Source organism: Dendrobates tinctorius, unplaced genomic scaffold (genome assembly GCF_039654945.1).
Source record: "Dendrobates tinctorius isolate UK_male_01 unplaced genomic scaffold, ASM3965494v1 ptg000243l, whole genome shotgun sequence".
In the NCBI taxonomy this organism is placed as follows: domain Eukaryota; kingdom Metazoa; phylum Chordata; class Amphibia; order Anura; family Dendrobatidae; genus Dendrobates; species Dendrobates tinctorius.
The window spans coordinates 5,904,980-5,927,301 of NW_027361910.1; the positions used below are offsets into that span (position 1 = coordinate 5,904,980).

At 40.1% G+C, this 22,322-nt stretch overlaps 1 protein-coding gene across 2 annotated transcripts in view; it reads right to left on the reverse strand.

The window, feature by feature from the left end:
* ADGRD1 (adhesion G protein-coupled receptor D1) overlaps positions 1–22,322 on the reverse strand; it is a 1,079,490-nt gene that overhangs the window by 147,886 nt on the left and 909,282 nt on the right. For both annotated transcript variants that reach the window (XM_073557041.1, XM_073557040.1), the window contains one exon: positions 13,409–13,500. In XM_073557041.1, the coding sequence (XP_073413142.1) occupies positions 13,409–13,500 (92 nt within the window). The remainder of the gene's footprint in view (positions 1–13,408; positions 13,501–22,322) is intronic.

Here is a 22,322-nt window from a genome sequence, read left to right on the forward strand (position 1 = left end):
TGAGTATATGGGCACCGGACTATGGGATGGAGGATATGTATGATGGGTATATGGGCACTGGACTATGGGATGGAGGATATGTATGACGGGTACATGGGCACAGGACTATGGGATGACGGATATGTATATGGGCACGGGACTATGGGATGGAGGATGTGTGATGGGTATATGGGCACTGGACTATGGGATGGAGGATATGTTTGACGGGTATATGGGCACGGGACTTTGGGATGGCGGATATGTATATGGACACGGGACTATGGGATGGAGGATGTGTGATGGGTATATGGGCACTGGACTATAGGATGGAGGATATGTATGACGGGTATATGGGCATGGGACTATGAGATGGCAGATATGTATGATGGGTATATGGGCACGGGACTATGGGATGGAGGATATGTATGATGGGTATATGGGCATGGGACTATGAGATGAAGGATGTGTGATGGGTATATGGGCACTCAACTATGGGATGGAGGATATGTATGATGGGTATATGGGCATGGGACTATGGGATCGGGAATATGTATGATGGGTATATGGGCACTCAACTATGGGATGGCGAATATGTATGATGGGTATATGGGCATGGGACTATGGGATGGAGAATATGTATGATGGGTATATGGGCATGGGACTATGGGATGGAGAATATGTATGATGGGTATATGGGCACTCGACTATGGGATGGAGGATATGTATGATGGGTATATGGGCACGGGCCTATGGGATCGTGGATATGTATGATGGGTATATGGGCACGGGACTATGGGATGGAGGATAATTATAATTTTAAAAAACTAACCACAGTTAGTTACTATGCCCGGGCAGCGCCGGGCTCTTCAGCTAGTATATATATATATATATAAATATACATACATACATATACTATTACTTCCCTGGGCATGGGAAGGGGACAGAAATAGGGGTGATTCAGGAGTTCAGCAAGGTACATGGCCCCAGTGTCTTCACCATCAGAGATAATCCAGGGAGCAGGGATAGCTGAGGCGCCCTAGCATTAGAGACAGGGAAGGAGCCCCTGGCCCCGGGTATTCTGACAACAGTTGTCACAATTATATTGTGCACCATTTTTAAAGACACTTGGGGGATTTATTGCATATAGATTATCAATGCTCCTGTCATACTCAATTATGAATTCATATTCAGAAAGGCCTAATGGTGTCTGTGGCCACTACTATGTCTTTGTGAATATGCTTTAACAATTAAGTTTCTATGTGGCTGTGTCAAAAGAGTCAAGGAATTTGGTGCTCTTTTAAAGAAAAACAAAGTCTATTATAAAGAAATGGGGAATTTTAACAATCTTAACTAAATAGTTAAATAGATAAATAGTATCAGGAGACGTTTTCAAGATTGAAAACAATCGAGCATACTTATGAAAACTGTCTACTTCTTAGAAAGGGTAAACTTAGGCTCCATTACTAAGTTTACTCTGAGCTGTGAGGCACTAGGTTCATTTAAAGGGGTTATTCTGTCAAAACCGATAAGTCTGCAGCCACTCTATGTCACTGAGACATATGAATCCCCCAGCGCATGCACTGTGAACTTTGGAGATTTGCCAATTTCAGACGGGGAACAGAGTTTGTCTGCGTTATACATACCCTCGGCAAGTGGGCACTGCCTCACTTTCAATACACTTTTATGGAGTGAGGTCGCGCCATCTAGTCACTTCCCACTGGCCTTCTGCATCACTGGTCGGGGAGCGATCTCGGCTTAATACATGTGTATAATAAGTTTATAATGCATACAATTCATACATATACTCCATTCCAGGGTCTGAAATTAGCAAAACCCCACAGCGTGCAGTGCATGTACTTGGTGGATTCATAGGTCAGCAGTCACACAGAGTGACTGCAGACTTATTGGCTTTGACCGGACAACCCCTTTAAGATGAAACCATCTACTTTTACACCACTTGCTATTTTTGTATACTTTGCATCAAAAAAGTGCTCAACAATTTTGCTACATTTTATGTCACATTTACAGCAAGACTACTCTTCAACAAGGTCTGTAGCCTGTAAGCCCACATGTCCAGGGCCATCTCTTTCTGTATCAGCCTGTCATTATTAGTTTGTTCACTGCATTTTATATCAGTATTTTGTGTAGAAACTGGTTCAGGATACTGGGACACATGACATTAAAGACTTGAAGATAAAAATCAAAGAGCTCTTGAAAAAAAGAGCTAAGGTATGGTGCAACAAGGCCGCACTTGAAAACTATCTGCAAAAAGACATCATACCTAGAGGCCTTAGAATTCAATTGTTTCCTACAACGGATCTGGAAGATTCTTCCTTCTCCTCTAGATGGGAAGAAACACTTACTAAGTGCTCCCACATGTTTCTGGAATTATTGATTGGTCACGATAAAAAAACGCTAGAAAATACTAAGAAGGATATTGACCAGACTCGTGATAAATTGCAACAGAATTTATCCGCTGATGATCTTAAGAAATTTGATTCACAGTTGGAGGAGGATCTAAGTAAATTTGAAACAGAGATTCAACAAAATAAAACAAAAAAATTCCAGAGAGATCTGAACGATTACCAATCTAACAAAGTATATAGTTGGAACTCCAGGTCAAATAGACTAAGAAATCGTTCGATTTCCATATCTAGTCTCTCTATTAATTCTGAAGGAGAATGTGGCGGTCGTTTTTTTGGAAAACGCATAAGATCTGGGGAAGAAGAACCCCCAGAGAATGTCAACACAAACCTACACTCTGTAACCCCAATGATAAAAAGGAATCGAATTTACAACTTCAGAGACAAGAAGTCACAGCAGAAAAAGAAACACTAAAGGTAATAAATCTTTCAGATCATGTTTTGACTAAACCACAATTTGAAGTTTTATCTAGAGGACTGTCTTTTTCCCCTACTGGTAAATTTGATTACTTCACAGTGATCAAAGATTTAGAACTTTTTGCCAGAAAATTACTTTTCAAGAAAAATGTTAGTGTTGATATTTCTCATTGTACCTCGGATGCTGAGATTCAGGCTCTTTATGATCTTGAGTCACTAGCTAGCACAATGAAGATGCCTCCTCTGACTGTTCCTCTATGCCCACACATTTATATCGACCTTCAAGGGTCTTTCCACCCTTGTCTGCCTGCCCACAAGTTGAAATATTTGTAAAATCAGTCAAAGAGGATTTAAGACATCTTGATGATAAAATACTGAATGACAACCTGACTTATGCCCAAAGGAAGGCTATTAAGGAATTAAAATCTCTAAAAAACCTAGTGATTATGCGGGCAGACAAGGATGGGAATATTGTCCTTTGGCCCACTCATCTATATGAATTGGAAGCCTTTAGGCAACTTAATTCTTCTGTCAGTAATAAACGTTTGGATTGTAATCCAATGAATAAATTTAAGAATGAATTAGAGGACATTCTAGATGAGGGATTTGAAAAGGGGATTATTACAATCAAATTAAGAGATTCACAAGAATGCCCCATAACACCAACCTTTTACCTACTTCTGAAGGTTCACAAGGACCCCCTCAACCCACCAGGCAGACCTATTGTCTCAGGGATCGGGGGTCTTTGTGAACCTATATGTAGATATGTGGATTTCTATCTTCAGAAATGTGTAGAAACCTTGCCCTCATATATCAGGGATACAACTGATATGCTCAGAAAATTAGATGGGGTGCATTTAGAGGATGACATGATAATGGTCACATGTGACGTGGAGTCCCTGTACACCTCGATAGACCATGACCACGGGATGAGAGCTGCCAGATTTTTTCTTGAGATGATTAATCTTGACTATGAACTGATGGAATTTGTCATTACCTTACTACATTTTGTTCAGAGCACATAACTTTTTTGTGTTTAAAGACCGCCCCTTCCTACAGCTCTAGGGAACAGCTATGGGGGCGACTTGTGCACCCTCGTATGCCAATCTTTTCCTGGGGCTGTGGGAGAGGGAGGTGGTCCTTGACACACCTGGTTATGGCAGCCTCATCTCGTGGTCTTGTTATATTGATGACATATTCTTTATCTGGCAGGGCTCCACGACATGTCTTGACACCTTTCTTAATGACCTTAATACTAATGACCTAAATATTAACCTTACTTGGAAATATAGTGAGAACAGGATGGAATTCCTGGATATCCTGATTTCCAAAGGACTAGATGGTGCGGTAACAACTGATATCTATCGTAAAATCACGCTGACTAATGCACTACTGCATGCAGAGTCATCCCATCCCCCCCAGCTAATGTGATCTATACCAATAGGGCAATTCCTGAGGACCCGTCGCATTTGTTCTGACAGTCATACATACCACTAACAAGCCAAAAACCTTTCACATAGGTTCCAAGAAAGGGGATACAAACTTAGGGATATCAAGAAAGGTTATAACAGGACCACCAAAACGGATAGACAATCCCTTCTATCATACAAGTCCACTCATAATAGACCAGAAAATCTAGATATGAAACCCCGTTTTATATCTACTTTTAACTCCAATTGGAAGCAAATTAAAAATATCCTTTCTAAAAACTGGTCCATCCTTTTGACTGACAGGGATTTAAAACATCATTTGGCCCCTACTCCATCCATCATGTGGAGGAGATCGCGTAATTTGAGCGATATGTTGACTAAAAGTCATTATGTTCCACCTAGAGCAAGTCCTTTCCTTTTTGGTAGTAAGGGACCACCATGGGGATCTTTTCCCTGAGGCTCTTGCTCCATATGCAAATTAATTCCAAGAAGCACACAATTTTTGAATGACAAGGGAGATAGGACTTATAATATTGTTCATCACATTACCTGTAATACAGAGTCTGTTATATATCACCTTACGTGCCCCTATAGTCTGATATATATTGGCATGATGAACAGAGCCTTAAAGGTCAGAATTCCAGAGCATGTGAGGGATATAATCAATGCTAAAAAAGAACAATACCTTGATAAACTCAAGAATGTCTCTAGACATTTTTATGAGTACAATGATTGTACCCTCAAAGGGCTCAAGGTGTGTGGGATCGGCCATGTCTACATGGGTATAAGAGGAGGTGATCTTAAGTGTAAACTGTTGCAATTAGAAACAAAGTGGATGGTCACACTTAATACAGTTAGCCCATATGGGCTTAATGAATTTATTAGCTTCAAGTCTTTTCTATAACTCAGCCTGATGTGACAAAAATTTTTCCGTACACATCTAGTGCCTTTTAATTTTTTTAGGGTTCTTTGTATTTAAGTGTATACTAATGATCATTGTAATATATATCTTTTCAGTTTAAATTCCCGTCATGATACTATATATATACAGTATATATACACAACTTTATGGTCGTAATGATGGATGATATGGCTGCTATCTATTAAAACCTGTATCTAAAAACAAGATTGGAGGAGTTCTGCTAGTCATGCTTTCTTTCCCGAATACATCACTATCTGGACATAAATGTTAATCGACACATATAAAAAATTTTATTATTTTCTTCTGTTATATGCCATATTCTTTTCTGTTATATGAAATTTTTTTTTTATGTTTTGTTTGGTATTATTTAAAAAGTGCCCACTATAAAGGATTACTGCAATTGTGTGTACTGATGCTTGCTGTGGTGCCCATTACCTAAGCATAATTGGGCTAGAACCTGTGCACATTGGGTCTTATTTTTATGAGCGCTGCTATTAGCCGGTAGCTCCATCCAGATTTACATGCTATAGCAAACTCCTTTACTTTTTATCTAAGATAACTAATCATATAGCTTTGCATAAATGTGTATCGAGACATATGTAATTTTTTATACGTTGATTTCTTATGTCTTGTTTTGGATTAAGCTAATAAGTGCCCATTGTAAGAAATGACCAAAATTGTAATATATACGGTTATTTGTTGTGGCGCTTGTTATCTAGGCTTATTTGGGCTAGAACCTGTACACATTGTGTTTTATTTTCAAGAGTGTTGCTTTTAGCTGGCAGGTCCATGCCAGTGCGCTGCTGCGGTCCGGTATCTAGACTGGGCGCCTTGGTTGCCTCGGTGACCCGGGGGATGATGACACGTCCTCCTCCTGATCACATGGGTTGCCGACTGCCTATGTCAGCAGCGGGGGCGTGGCATCACGGCTACACTCGCCGACTGATGTACCCAGCGCTCATATGCTATAGTAAGCTCCTCTAACTTTCATCTAAGATAATTATATAGTTGTGCATAAATGTGAATCGAGACATATGTAATTTCTTATATGTTGATTTCTTATATGTCTTGTTTTGTATTAAGCTAATAAGTGCCCATTGTAAGAAATGACCAAAATTGTAATATATACCGATGTTTGTTGTGGTGCTTGTTATCTAGGCTTATTTGGGCTAGAACCTCTTCACCTTGTGTTCTATTTTCAAGAGCGCTGCTTTTAGCTGGTTGATCCATCCGGACACGTTATGCCAGTGTGCTGCTGCGGTCCATTATCTAGACTGGGCATCTTGGTTACCTCGGAAACCCGGAGGATGTCGTCACATCTTCCCCCTGGTCACATGGAGTGCCGACTGCCTATGTCAGCGTCGGGGCATGGCATCATGGCTGCACACGCCGACTGATGTACCCAGCATTCATATGCTACAGCAAGCTCCTTCACCTTTCATCTAAGGTAATTAATTATACATCTGTGCAGCTGTACAGGACTGCATGTTGATTGCAGTCTATGACAACACCCTAAGGCTAACACATACCGGCTGCACTTTTTCTCAGCTGTTCCATATCGTCCTATCCATATTTGCTATATAAGACACCCATGTTATCATCAAGCCACGCCTCCTGACAAAGCTGCTTTTGGCGAAACGTATGTTGAGGCTGCTGAGTAGGGGCACCTACCTTCACCTGCTAACACCATGACTTCAGGTATACCTTTTCCCCTTTTCTAAAAGGGTTTTTTTTGCATTATAGCATAGGTTATCACTTATTAAATGAGAGTAGACTAATTGTTTCACATAACATTTTTTGTGGTAACCATATTACCATTTAACCTGACTATCCATCTGATATGCTGTATTTTTCTGGCATCATAAAAAAAAATTTGGGATAGCATTGGTGTCTGGGGGATTTGATCTTGTTGTTTTATTATATGGAATTGTGTATTAGCAAATCAGTCATATTGCACTGTCTTTCTATTGAACCCCAGTAGGTTCATGCTCCTATTTTGTAATCCCAGTTATTTCTGTTATGTTGTATCATATTATGTATCAGCCCTCAAATTATTGTAATGATCTATTATTAAATATACTGTAAGCATTTTTCTAATAAATTTTGTACTATTGATTAACATCCTTTTATGGTGACCTTATTTCTATGTAGTTAATTTACTCTTTAGATTAAGTGTTCACATCTTGGTTGCTTGATTAACACTCCTGTAGTGTCTTTGAAGCTATAGCTTCAGATTTAGAGGATTAGCTTTGTTGGTGTATTAAGGTCTGTAGACTGTAAGCCCACATGTCCAGGGCCCTCTCTTTCTGTACCAGCCTGTCATTATTAGTTAGTTCACCGCATTTTATATCTGTATTTGGAAGGAAATCCCTTCTCATGCACAGAACCATGGAATTAATAGTGCTCTAAAAATAAATAATAATTATAATAATATTGAGGTTGGAAAAATTGTAAATAATATCTAAAACACATATGGTGCAAGTCAATAAAGATTGTGCTTTTTGCTCACATTATGCCAGAATTCTGCCACATTTAGGGTTCGCGCTTACATTAAGGGAATCCAAAAAGGCAATATATAGTAATAAAATTTAACTTTTAATAAGAGTAATTTAAAAGGACTAACAACAAGATAAAGCCCCACAATTGAACACAAGCTACACATCTGATAAGTAATAAGTACCCCACTCCTTCTGTCTCCATATACTGGCATGATTAATTGTTTTCTCCACCTCGTGACATCTATGAGGCAGGACTACATTATCAGTACTTGGGACCTGTTGTGTTCAAGTGTGGGACTTTATCCTTTGTTCCTGTGGGGAGTTATGCACTTGCTGGGATAATTTGCTTACAATACGGCTTCCTAGGGACAGCTGCCGTGGAGTGGGAATGCCGTATCTGCTAACAAGTAGAGTGCCAATCTCCACTGTCTAAGCAGTTGTCCGGTGTAGGAGACAAGGTTCCATAGAGGGGTCCTGCTTATGTGGGCTTTAATTACATCATGATATATCAGGATTATGCACGTAGGTTTTATTTTCTTAGGAATTGACCACATCCAGAAATCCCATTTATGCATTGTGATTTTTTTTTGCCTGCTTGCCTCTGTTGTCTACCCAAGACACACCCCAAGTATGATGTGAATGGGTGCTTGACATTTACATAGGGCTTTCCAGGGCAGCGAGGGACAGCTGGGGAGTAGCGGGGGCACTTTTTGCTTGGTATTTATTTCAGGGTGCCAACCTCCGCTGGTAGGCAGGATTAAAGGCCATGGCATTTTTTATAAGGTTGACCTAAAGTGCATATTTCAGTGTGGTGTTTGAATTGTTTGGTTGTTGTTAGTGCTTTATACAAATTATTCTAATTAAAAGTTAAATTTTATTAGTATATATTACCTTTGTGGTTCCATTAATGTAAGCATTTCCTATTCTAAACCTTTTACTTTCCATGCACATTTAGGATTCGCTCTCGCACAATGATTCTCTCGGCATAAAGCAAAATGACACTTGCCTCAAACACTGCTTCGAGCGTGATCCGAGGGTCATTTTGCTTTGATCTCATTCTCTCGCATGTGAGGATCAGATGGGTTTGGAGAAGATGGAGAACTTAATTTCTCCTTCTTTATTGTGTGAGTTGATGACATCAGAGTGCAGTCCGATGTTTTGGCTCACACCCATAGACTTGTATGGGTGCACGCCGTCCGATGTACGTTGGATATTGGGAGCACAATCATTACTCTCACAATCCAGTAGGAAACTTATCTTGGAATTCCCAGGAAGCATTATCCAAGTCATTCTTAATATGCAGGAAACGGGTGGGTTTTTTACTTTAAGTGATACAATACAAAATAAAGAAAAAAGTGACGTGACTGTTTTTATAAGACAAAATATGCATTGATGATAGTTTATGACTATAGCAGAATGAATCCCAGAAAGTTCATTGACCTTTGTAATCATAGAAGCATTAATTTCATTCCGCTGAATTCCGCTCAGACAATGCATTATGCACTGTGCTGCTCTCAGAAGCAACTGTAACACAATCCATTAAGAAAGGAAATCATCTTTCCTAGAATTCTCAAATGATATGGAAGGCATATTGGTTTGGTATATGGAATCCTCCCCACTTCTTCACTTTTTTATTGAGCGTGGTGTCATTGTTCAGCTGTCACAGCAGTTGCTCGCTTTTATTTAACAGAGTCTTCTTTTCATCAACAAACCAAATACAGCTATGGCTGAATGAGACATTTCTTGATAGAGCTAGAAGGTAAAGGTCAAGTGATAGCGCTCGGAAGCTACCTACAAGGATTCAATTATAGAGGCATCTCTTCACAAATCTATTCCAAATTAGAAATTTATGTTATGAAAGACATTGTGCAACTATCCTTAGGAAATAAAAAGGAGTTTACATTCTTATGGGGATGCTAAACCAAATAAACAAAGGGTGAAAATCACAGTATAATGCCTCATATAAAGGACATAAAAATGCATCACTTTTTTCTCAATGACGCCACCATAGTAAAAACGGTGCTCCATAAAAAACTAGCTGAAGAGCCCGGTGTTGCCTGGGCATAGTAACTAACTGTGGCTAGTTATAACAAATTATAATGATTATATTGCACATAAAAACATGTCACATCATATATTCAGCACTACAGATTTGCAACACAAATTAACTAAACGATTACCCAAGTATTGATAGTATTTTATTTTCAACTCATTCAAGAGCCTTTTGAAAAACAACATTTTTGGTTTTTCCTTTCAGTGCAAAGATGAACAGATTTTTGGCAGTTCCAACTCTTGAACAGACCACATAAAGTTGACCTTGACAAAAGCATGGAGATTGCAAATCGATCCCTACTACCTTCAAGGACTGTCCCTGAGCCTTGTTAATGGACATTGCAAATGCCAGTTGAACTGGAAACTGGAGGCGATTAAAATCAAAAGGCAAATCAGATGGAATGAGTGGAATTCTTGGGACGAAAATGTCCTCTCCTTTTGCACATCCTGTTGCTGAGCTGTGTATCTAATACTGTCCTCTGTGATACTGTCTGCTGAGCTGTGTATCTAATCCTATCCTGTGTGATACAGTCTGCTGAGACGTGTATCTAATCCTATCCTGTGATATTGTCTGCTGAGCTGTGCATCTAATCCTCTCCTGTGATAATGACTGCTGAGCTGTGTATCTAATCCTATCCTGTGTGATACAGTCTGCTGAGATGTGTATCTAATCCTATCCTGTGTGATACAGTCTGCTGAGCCACGTAGCTAATCCTATGCTGTATGATACTGTCTGCTGAGACGTGTATCTAATCCTATCCTGTGTGATACTGACTGCTAAGCTGTGTATCTAATCCTATCCTGTGTGATACAGTCTGCTGAGCCGCGTATCTAATCCTATGCTGTGTGATACTGACTGCTGAACCGTGTATCTATTTCTATCCTGTATGATACAGGCTGCTGAGCTGTGTATCTAATCCTATCCTTTGTGATACTGACTGCTGAGCCGTGTATCTAATCCTATCCTGTGTGATACTGTCTGCTGAAGCGTGTACCTAATCCTATCCTGTGTGATACTGTCTGCTGAGCTGTGTATCTAATCCTCTCCTGTGTGATACTGATTGCTGAGCCATGTATCTAATCCTATTCTGTGTGATACTGTCTGCTGAGCTGTGTATCTAATCCTCTCCTGTGTGATACTGACTGCTGAGCCGTGTATCTAATCCTCTCCTGTGTGATACTGACTGCTGAGCTGTGTATCTAATCCTCTCCTGTGTGTTACTGTCTGCTGAGCCGTGTATCTAACCCTATCCTGTGTAATACTGTCTGCTGAGCCGTGTATCTAACCCTATCCTGTGTGATACTGTCTGCTGAGCCGTGTATCTAATCCTATCCTGTGTGATACTGTTGGTTGAGCTGTTACAGCAGCAGGACACAGTTGTATCCAGGACTATTGCCAAACAGTCAGATAGATAATTAGATACAATGGATACTATTTTCAAATAGATACAAATAAAACAAGATTGAAGATGGCGTATGCGGAAGCTGAATGGTACATAGGACGCAAAAGCACCAGCACCGTGCCTGTATTATGTGCCAGTAGGAACACAGAGCAATAAATTGTATGAACTTACAGAAGTTGGTGTATATAATGTTAAACACTTTGTAATGTAATAAATGAAAATAAAGTGTAATGTAATATTTCAAAACCAATCTAAGCGTCATCAGCATTCTATAACAGCGATAGTCAAACTATTGCAGTCCACCATGATGGCTACTAAAAGGTGTGCAGTGAAAGGTATAACTAGTATGAAGGCATACATATCTATGAGCGTCTCTCCCTGCTGAAATGGCGCCAAAACAACTCGAGTTTCAGTGCTAGCCTGGAGTCCTCAAATGTTTCTTCCTTTACAATTAATATTCATAGTTACATAGGTTGAAAAAACATCTCGGTCCATCAAGTTCAACCTTTCTCCATTTGTTACTAAATTAACTATAACCCGCAGTGTTATGTGTATTGAGGAAATCATCCAGACCTTTTATAAAAGCTGTTATAGTGTCTGCCATTAATACCTCTTGTGGTAGGGCACTCCACAGTCTGACTGCTCTAACTGTAAAGAACCCTTTCCTATTAAGCCGTTGGAATCACCTTTCTTCTACCCGTAATGAGTGCCCCCTGGTTCTTAGTATGGTCCTTGGAAGGAATAAGTCATGCACCAGCCCCCTGTACTGACCACACATCTATTTATACTTTTAAATGAGATTTTATGAACTCTTCCCTAGATTGTCACAGAATGTACGTAAATGAAACTGTTACTTTACAGAGTCTCCCACATGTAGCCTACCAGCTAATCCAAAGGCGTTCGGTGCTAAATGACAGCTACTCCCTCACAACATCCAGGATTGGCTAGAACTTATTCTTTCAGTCCTGTTTGTAGGAGGACTATGAGGCGGGTTCAATAAGAGTGGCATCACACACACCAGTCATAATGAAGGGCTTGCAAGAGAACAATATACAGAATTCAACAACAGGAACAAGTCACTTAATGAATTTAGTGCATTTTTTGTATGGCGTGCACCTCCTTACATCTCACCAGAAATGCTACTCCAGTCAGAGACTTGAGTAGCAAATCTGGCATAAGAAACACCAGCACTTTTCCTGAATTTTGTTACTTTTCAAAGTGTTTTACACCCCAAAGGCTCTATACCTCCCTGTGATGCTTTAAAAAAAAAATACCTTAAACTAGACATGCAACTCACATCAAGGCGGAAATAATCCACTGCATAAGTCTTTAAAGTTTCCTTTATAGATAAGATTTTGTCCAAATACTGTATAATACAAATCCATTATATTATACAAAACATATTTTAGTACTCTAGGAAAAAAATAGAGTTGTGTGGCAAAATGTAAAGGAATGCAGAGTGGTGGCTCAGTGGTTACTACTATTGTTTTGCAGCGCTGGGGTCCTGGGTTCAAATCCCACCAACGACAACATCTGCAAGGAGTTTGTATGTTCTCCCCGTATTTGCGTGGGTTTCCTCCAGTTTCCTCCCACATTCCAAAGACATACTGATAGGGAATTTGGATTGTGAGCCCCATCGGGGACAGTGCCAATAATGTCTGTAAAGCGCTGTGGAATTAATGGCGCTATATAAATGAGTAACAACATCTGCAAGGAGTTTGGATGTTCTCCCCATGTTTGCATGGGTTTCCTCCCACATTCCAAAGACATACTGATAGGGAATTTAGATTGTGAGCCCCATCGGGGACATTGATGTGTGTAAAGTGCTGCAGAATAGGATGGCTCTATAAACTATCATAAAAAAAAAATAACAAGCCTCATGTGGGACTTAGATGGATATCAGCCCGTTACAAAATGTGAGTGTTTTGAAGCAAACCAGTATATTTATAGAATAAAGTCCATTGAAATATGCTATTTAGCTCGAATATGATTGAGTCTCTTGCTTATTAGAACTATTCACTAATCTCTATACAAAAGATATTCAAGGTCACTTGCAAATTTGTTTACATGAAAATAGTATATTATTTGACGGATAAATAATAAAAAAAGCGCTTCAAGGACATAAAACTTTAGGATTAGAACACTTTAAGATCTGAAATGGAATTGGACACGTTGGGATTTATTTGTGAAGTTCACTTCAGGATCCAAATCTAAGGATCTGTAATGCACTTTGGGTGTTCCAGAACACGACTGGGTTTACAGTTGTTCCATTATTATCACTTACTTGAAAGCATTGGCGTCTCTGTGGACTTTGTAGTTATCAGCGCTAATTCTGGAGATGATTCTGGTTACGGCAATGAGGATACCAATATTAACCTAATTGTAAATTTAAAGAGAGAGACAAATATTAGTTTAGCACAGCATTATTATTGTAGGACATAATAAATAAGAATATACAGGTGAATAATAATCGCAAACTGCTACATAAACTACAGAAACAAGCACAACGCAGGTTTACATTAAAGGAGCTACCCATCCTCTCTAGTAGCCCTCTCGGTCTTTGTTCCCGAGCGGTCAGTATATGTCTGCTATAGCCTATCAGTGACCCTAGAAGATGTGCGTCCGACATGGCTTCCATCACTCAGTGTTACTCCCTTTTAGTACGGTATGGGACCAGTGTGGTCACAGTGATACCACTAGTAGGGCAGCAACTCATGATTACCACTTCTAAACAAACATTGGAAGCGCTGCCATCATAGCAGTCATGGACTGCAGGTACTTAAATATTTGAATTTAGATGAATTTATTGTTTGCGACGACTTGTAACTGTTTCTATAAATTAATGTGAAAGTTGAATTTCAAAAATGAACTTTTTAGGCAACTTACAATTTGCTTTTATAGGTTTTGTCCAACGCAATCCGGTTTACAAATCTGGACAATTTGATACAAGAAACAACTCAAAATTTACATAACACAAATTTCTACAAATTTTTGGAGGGGGGTCTCTTATTTGAGACTGTCTCTGTAATGGGTTTTCTACCTATTGAAGAGCTAATTTGCATCAATATTTTGCAAGCAGTTGTGTTGCTTTGTACAGGTAAAGCAATAAAAGTGAAATAAAATTACAAACAAGGAAACATATTAATTCTATTACACTGTGTGCCAGCATCTCTCCCCCATGCAGGATGTAATACATTAATCAACATTGTTCTCACCCTGATAAGTGCAAGAAGTCTAAAAAGGTCTAGTTTTACAACAATTTTCTAATAGCAAATTTGCAAATATTGAATCTTCTCCAACTTTTTTTAAAAAGTACTTATACTTACACATAGCTTTTCAGAATAAGCTATGGTGTGTGTTTGTATGAGTCTTTGTGTAGAGCTGTGCTCAAAAGTTTACATACCACTGTAGAAATTTTGCTTTCTTGGCCTTCTTTCAGAGAATATGAATGATAACACCAAAATGTTTTCTCCACTCATGGTCAGTGGTTGGGTAAAGCCATTTAATGTCAAACTACTGTGCTTTGTCTTTTTAAATCATAATGACAACACAAAACATCCAAATGATCTTGATCAAAAGTTTACATACCCTGCTGATTTTGCCCATGACACAAATGGGTTTGAATGGCTACTAAAGGTAACATCCTCACCTGTGACCTTTGACAAATGCCAGGAAAATTGTTTGAGATGCAAAGAAAAACCCACAAATAACATCAGCTGAAATACTGGACTCTCTGAAAACTAGCGTTGTGACTGTTTCAAGATGCACAATAAGGAGGCACTTGAAGAAAAATGGGCTGCATGGTCGATTTGCCAGAAGAAAGCTAAATGACCCTGATCAAAAGTTCATACCCCATTTCTTAAAACAATTTATTGCCCCCTCTAACATCATTGAAAGCTTGAAGTCTTTTGTGGTAGTTGGGGATGAGGTTCTTTATTTTCTTTGATGGTAAAGCTGACCACTCTTCTTGGCAAAAAACCTCCAGTTACTGTAAATTCCTGGGCTGTCTACCATGAATTGCATGATTGAGATCTCCCAAGAGTGGCTCAATGATATTTAGGTCAGGAGACTGAGATGGACACTCCACAACCTTCACTTTGTTCTGATGTAGCCAATAACAGGTCAATTTAGCCTTGTGTATTGGATCGTTGTCATGGTGGAGCATCCAAGTACGTCTCATGCGCAGCTTCCAGGCTGATGATTGCAAATTTGTCTCCAGTATTTGCTGATAACATGCTGCATTCATCTTTCCTTCAACATTGATCAAGTTTCCTGTGCTTTTGTAGCTCACACATCCCCAAAACTACAGCGATCCACCTCCATGCTTTACAGTAGGAATGGTGTTCCTTTCATCTTAGGCCTTGTTGACCTCTCTCCAAATGTAACGTTTATGGTTGTGGCCAAAAAGTTCAATTTTGGTCTCATCCCTCCAAATTACCTTTTTCTAGAAGTTTTCAGGCTTGCCTCTGTGCTGTGTTGCGTATTGTAGGCAAGATACTTTGTGGCATTTGCGCAGTAATGGCTTTCTTCTGGTGACTCAACCATGCAGCCAATTTTTCTTCAAGTGCCTCCTTATTGTACATCTTGAAACAGCCACACCGCTAGTTTTCAGAGAGTCCGGTATTTCAGCTGATGGTATTTGTGGGTTTTTCTTTGCATCCCGACCAATTTTCCTGGCATTTGTCACAGGTGAGGATGTTACCTTTAGTAGGTGTTCAAACCCCTTTGTGTCAACTTCTGTGCATGTTATCAGGCCAAAATCACCAGGGTATGTAAACTTTTGATCAGGGTCATTTGGATGTTTTGGGTTGTCATTGTGATTTAAAAACAGAAAACAGTAGTTTGACAATAAATGGCTTCACCCAACCACTAACCATGAGTGGAGAAAAAGTTTGGGTGTTATCATTAATATTCTCTGAAAAAAGGCCTAGAAAGCAAAAATACTACAGGGATATGTAAACTTTTGAGCCCAAATGTATATGAGGAAAACTCTATTTCTGGCCATTTACTTGAATCTTGACTTGTAGCTTGCATTTTTCATCTGTTTTCTAGTAACTGGCAATCGTGCTTGGCACTGCTTGATACACGATCAAGCATCAAGGAGCTCAATCGAGTAGCGAGCAATGCCGACTATCACATGGTGCTTGGATCCCCGTAAGTGAATTATCTGACCCGGGCACAGAGAGAGAAAGCGAGAGAGAGAGAGAAAATGTTTCCATCTTTAGGAAAAATGCTCAAGTTTTTCATACATTTCCATTATGCTCGCTACTCGATTCAAGTATTGAGCACTCGAGCATTTCAGTGCTGAATCAACACTACTGCTTACCAGTCTGCAGACTCTTTAAATCACAATTGACTGAGCTAGTGGGTAGAAACTAGCTAATATGATGTCTCCTATACACCCCATATAGGTACAATTTATTAATATTTCTTTTACTTTGTTAGGTAGCATAAAGTTAACTCAACAGAGGTTTGGTAGTTATTATACAGTAGTAATCACTGTAGACATGAACCCTGTACCGGGATAAGCAAATGGAAAACTACAGCACTGTCTCTCCATCTCTATTTGTGTTCTCACTCTGCCCTTTTTTTCTCTCCCCCATTGATATTCTTCAGTATACTGTGTAACTTTATTCACTGTGCTGGCAGTATTATAGAATAGCAGCAGTTTACACAAATTTGGAAACTGGCAAAAAGTTGCACAACATAGGCTTCAGAAATGTAGAGTTCTGCCTTAGAACATTTTCACTGTATTGACACCAAACACTTCGACATATCTATTCCATTATAAGTGAAGTTTTTACTTAGCAAAGTTTTAAGTAAACTATTTAGCTATAACCCATGACATTAATTATAATTAAGCAATTGATTTGAAGTCCAAATATTCATAAAACCAAAGTGCAAAAGCATTAAAATTTTATTTGGTCTAAAACTGTATATTTAGGATAATATGGATGACAGACATTCTATGTTCTTAAATGGTAGAGGAATACAAGCTTATAGTCATTTTTTCAGCTTCATTCCCTACTGAATGCATAATCTAACGATATTTGAAGAAATAGTGCAGCTGAGAAGTCTCCACAGACATATTTAGTGAAAGTTTCAGCTTAGTTTGTAGAAACAAATTAAAACTCATTGAGATCCACTCTCTAGAGGTACAACATTCACAAGTATGTTCAAAATACACTTGCTCGACCAAGCATTCGGCTCTAAATGTTTTTTCATCATACTGAATGAATCTTTATCACATCATTGCAGAATGCTGCTGCTAGAATACTAAGCAACCAGCTTCATAATATGCCTTTTACTATATTTTTTTAAAATGTCAAATTTTTGCAACCAGGGCCACCCTGACTGGCATATGGGGCCTGGTGATCAGAGGGGGCCTGCATTGGACCCTGTGTCATCTGCTCACCGGGCCCTAGAGGCTGCATTCTGCCGGTACTGAAACTGAACCTGTGTCGAAGACGCAGGTCCAGTTAAACTCTATTGCCGTGCGGGCCCGCACAGCAATAGTTAAAAGCCGCGAGCCAATCAGAAGCTGGCAGCAGACGTCAGCATGCACATTGCTGGTGCATGACATCATTGTCAATCACCTGCGAGACCGCACTGAAATGCCTGGGGTGGACATCAGCGCTGGACCGTAGCGAGGTAAGGAGAAATTGCTTTTTTTACATTTTATTTTACTGAAAGCGGCAAGCCCAGGACAGGATGGGAGAAAAGGGGGCAGGATGTAAACACATGGGGCAGAATGGAGACATGGGGCAGAATGGAGACATGGGGGCAGGATGGGAGACACAGGTGGCAGAATGGAGATATGGGGCAGAATGGAGACACGAGGGAGAATGGAGACACGGGGCAGGATGGGAGACATGGGGCAGGATGGGAGACATGGGGGCAGGATGTAAACACATCGGACAGAATGGAGACACAGGGCAGAATGGAGGCACAGGGCAGAATGGAGACAAGGGGCAGAATAGGAGAAATGGGGGAGAATGAAGACACTGGGAGAATGGAGACAAGGAGTAGGATGTAAACACATGGTGCAGAATGGAGACATGGCGGCAGGATGGGAGACACAGGGGAGAATGGAGACTTGGGGGAGAATGGAGACACGGGGGCAGGATGGGAGACATGGTTGCAGAATGTAAACACATGGTGCAAAATGGGGACATGGGGCTGGAAGTAAAAACACATAGTGCAGGGTGGAGACATGGGGGCAGGATTGAGACATGGGGCAGGATGGAGACAAATGGGGCCGGAATATGGGGTAGGATGGCGACAGATGGGGCAGGAATGTGGTGCAGGATGGAGACAGATGGGGTAGGATCATGGTGCAGGATCATGGGGCAGGATGGATACAGATGGGGCAGGATCATGGGGCAGGATCATGGGACAGATGGGGCAGGATCATGAGACAAATGGGGCAGGATGGGGAGATCATATGGAGGCAGAAAGGATACTCATGATTGCAGGATGGGAGAACATATGGCTGGAGACATGAATGAGATACACGGGGCCAGGATGGAGGATATTATTACCATAGGGGCTAATTAAGGAAAATTATTACTGCAATGATGTATTTATTTTATTTTTTTGAGGATACTGTTTTAAATGGGGGTGGCGGTCCTGTTACTGTGCAGCGTGACACTACGTCACCTTTTTTCTTCATCTGGTGTAGTGTAGAAGTTGGAAAAAATTAAGTAATGAGTTCTGTAAGCAGAGCTCTAAATAACTGTTATTTCCTGCAGAGACGAACCATGGCTGGAAGACGTGATTGCGGTCTATGCTGGATGAAGATGAAAAGCGAAGATGAAGGATTTCACCTAGAGATGTCACTGGTGAGTCAGTGTGTTACCAAAACACTGACACTATACACTATATATAGAGTTCCTGTATACAATGTCACCAGTGATCACTGTATTATCTGTACATTGGCACTATATACAGAGGTCCTGTGTACAATGTCACCGGTGATCACTGCATTACCTGTAAACAAACACTATATACAGAGCTCCTGTGTATACTGTCACTGGTGATCACTGTATTACCTTTACACTGACACTATAAACAGAGATCCTATGTATATTGTCACTGGTGATCACTGTATTACCTGTACACAAACACTGCATACTAAGTACAGATCTCCTGTGTATAATGGCACTTATGGTGATAGTATTGTGATTTTTTTTATTAATGATCAGTGTTGTAGTATTCAGTCACGATGTGGTGTTAATATGTGGTCTGGTCATGGTGTGGTGGTATTTGTACCTTGTATGTGCTATTATTCGGTCACTGTGGTGCTAATTTGTGGTCTGGACATGGTGTGGCTGTATTTGTTCCTTGTATGTGATATTATAGGTCACTATGTAGTGATAATTTTGTGTCTGGTCATGGTGCAATGGAATTTGCATCTTTGGATATGATATTATTGGTCATTTTAAAAATTGAAAAACAAATAAAAATATACCTAAATTGCATTACATATTTTAGCAAATTTGTAATAGGTTAGAGTAGAGTAGGCCTCGGCCTTGTCATGATGGCAGATTAAAAATTCTTTTGTCCAAAACAAACGCTGCTGGCTATATGTGTGATCTGGTGATGGGAATGGTTAATGTGTGATTAGTGAGAAGTGGAGTTTTCCTAAGAGAGAACAGTGGGACTGTGGACAGGTAAAGAGGTGGAGGTGGGGCTGGGGTGGAGCCTGTGCGTAGTCTCAAGGGGGCCTCAAAAATGTTGCCAGTATGGGGCCCCAAAATTTCTAGTGGCAACCCTGCTTGTCACAGCCTTAACTGGACCTTCTCCGGTGATGACTGGCTCTTTTGCCAGATGCCATCACAATTTCTCTGTAGATGATGCTTGCAATGGAGGAGGCAGTGATTCCAGCATCACTGTATGACTTTAGTGCAATCTATAATAGAGTATCGGTGTGGCTGGGACTTCTGATATCTTCCAACCAGAAAGTGTGCGTGTGTCAACAGACTTGTAAAGGTAATTAGTTCCCTGTTGTGGCAACACCACATCTTATTGAACATACCAGCAGTCTAATGGGAGATAACAAATATAAATTTATATGGACCCTGGTTAATTGCTCCTGTTTATCCTTGCTATATAATCCAGCAGTTTTATGCCTGTTGCTTACCCTAAGCTCACTTAACCAGTCAATTTGCCTGACAAATTCGTATCTGGCTCCATTTTCTTTATTCTGACATTGGCTACCTCCTGATCACTCTGCTTTCTGATTTTCTCTTTTTCTTGCACTTCCGGGTTTTGACACAGCTAGTCAAATTTCCCCTGACAGCTCGCTCCCCTCTGTGAAGCTCAGCTGCTCCAATAAGTGGAAAAACAAGTGAGGGGGCGCAGACATAGGGCTTCACCTGGTATAAATCAATGAAAATTAAAAAAGTACTCTGAAGTACTCACCCTTTATGGATTCTGTTCAGACACAACCACTCACAACATTTTTTGCAGTTGTATAGCTGCTGCAGAGCTCGTGCAGGTGGAAATGTCCACTAAGAATCACAAGTTGAGGATCAAGAAAAGCACTTCTGAGCAACCGCGCTGCTACAGTGACACGAATTCTTCAGAAATCCATATAAATCTTTCAAGTTCTTTATTAAATGTACTACAAAAGCTACGCATTTTGAGGAGACAAACTGCACCTCTTCTTCAGGTTACAGTACAGAGTTGACAACTTGAAAGATTTATATGGATTTCTGAAGAATTCGTGTCACTGTAGCAGCGCGGTTGCTCAGAAGTGCTTTTCTTGATGCTCAACTTGTGGCTGCTCCGATAAGTGTGATCTTTACTAATGTTACTTCTGTTCTAAGCAGACATTTCTTTCTTTCATGCTGTCACAGTCTTTGGTAAGGAAGAGGGGACTCAAACTGTTCCTGTAACTGGGACCCTAATTATCCCTGAAGGTAGAGAGGCCTGGGTTTCTGACCTAACTATGCTCCTGTTAAACCCTGATTTATCCAGTCCTCTATCCCATGAGGCATGGAAGAGAAATGGAAGGTAAACAAGACACACAGACAAAACAGGAATAACAGAAAAGCTCTACCATACAAAAGCACTAACCAATAATAGGGAGGAGGATAGGGACAGGGAGGAATAAACTAAATGGGAACAGGGACTAGTAGATAAATACACATGTATACAGCAAACCACATATCACTACAACGTCTACTACAACTACTTAGCTTTAGCACTCAGCACATGAAGACAAATCTTTCACCAGCAGAGACTAAACGCCCAGAGTCAGTATATAAAGAGAGTAAATAATAAGCAGTTACAGCTGAGAACAACCAGGCTGTATGGTCTCTGCCAGCATGGAAAGAGTCCTTAATGCTTTCATCACTGAAGAAAAAGTTACATCGTCTCTAATGAAGACCTAGAATTCTTTACCCAAAGTGACTGTCTAACTTCAGGTCTTCCAGGGGAACGTGACACCCTTGTGACACTTGCAGAGCACAGTGTGAGTCGGGAATAGCTGCTGCTAAAAGCCTATGGAGACTCTGAATGAGTCTTCATAGGCATTTAACAATGAAATCGGGGAATATCGAGGGAACAGCTGGACTGCGTCGGACCTGCGAAGGACCTTTATTTTCCAATAAGTCTGTAAACAAGGGACAGTTTCTTATTTTTATTTATCTCTTTTTATGTTTTTCAGGTTTCCATTAGTGGACTATGTCGGATTCCCTGGACTATGTTGGACTTGCTTGTTTTTATGCTTTTTTTTTTATAAATTGGCAAACTATGAAAAGTGTAGCAGATTGTTTATTCAAATAAAGTAGTTTTGTGTGTGATTTAATTTGCATTACTGAGTTAGTAATGGGGTGTCTGATAGACTCCTCTCCATTGCTAAGATGAGGGCTTGATGCCAGCTGTGTTTTTGGACAATTCACAGCTGAAATCAACCCAAACCTCAATTGCCCTGATTTCCAACGCACCACAGCAATTGGAAAGAACAAAAGTGAAGTGACAGAATTTGCACATCTAATGTGATGTGCCACTTCTGGGGCAGCTGCAGGCTGGTATTTAGGCTGGGAAGGTCCCAATAACCATGGACCTTCACAACCTGATGATATTAGCTCACAGCTGTCAGCTCTACCTTAGCTGGTTTAATAAAATAGGGGGAGACCAATGTTATTTTTATCATTTATTTATTTATTAAGTTCTAAATTTGTTTATAGATT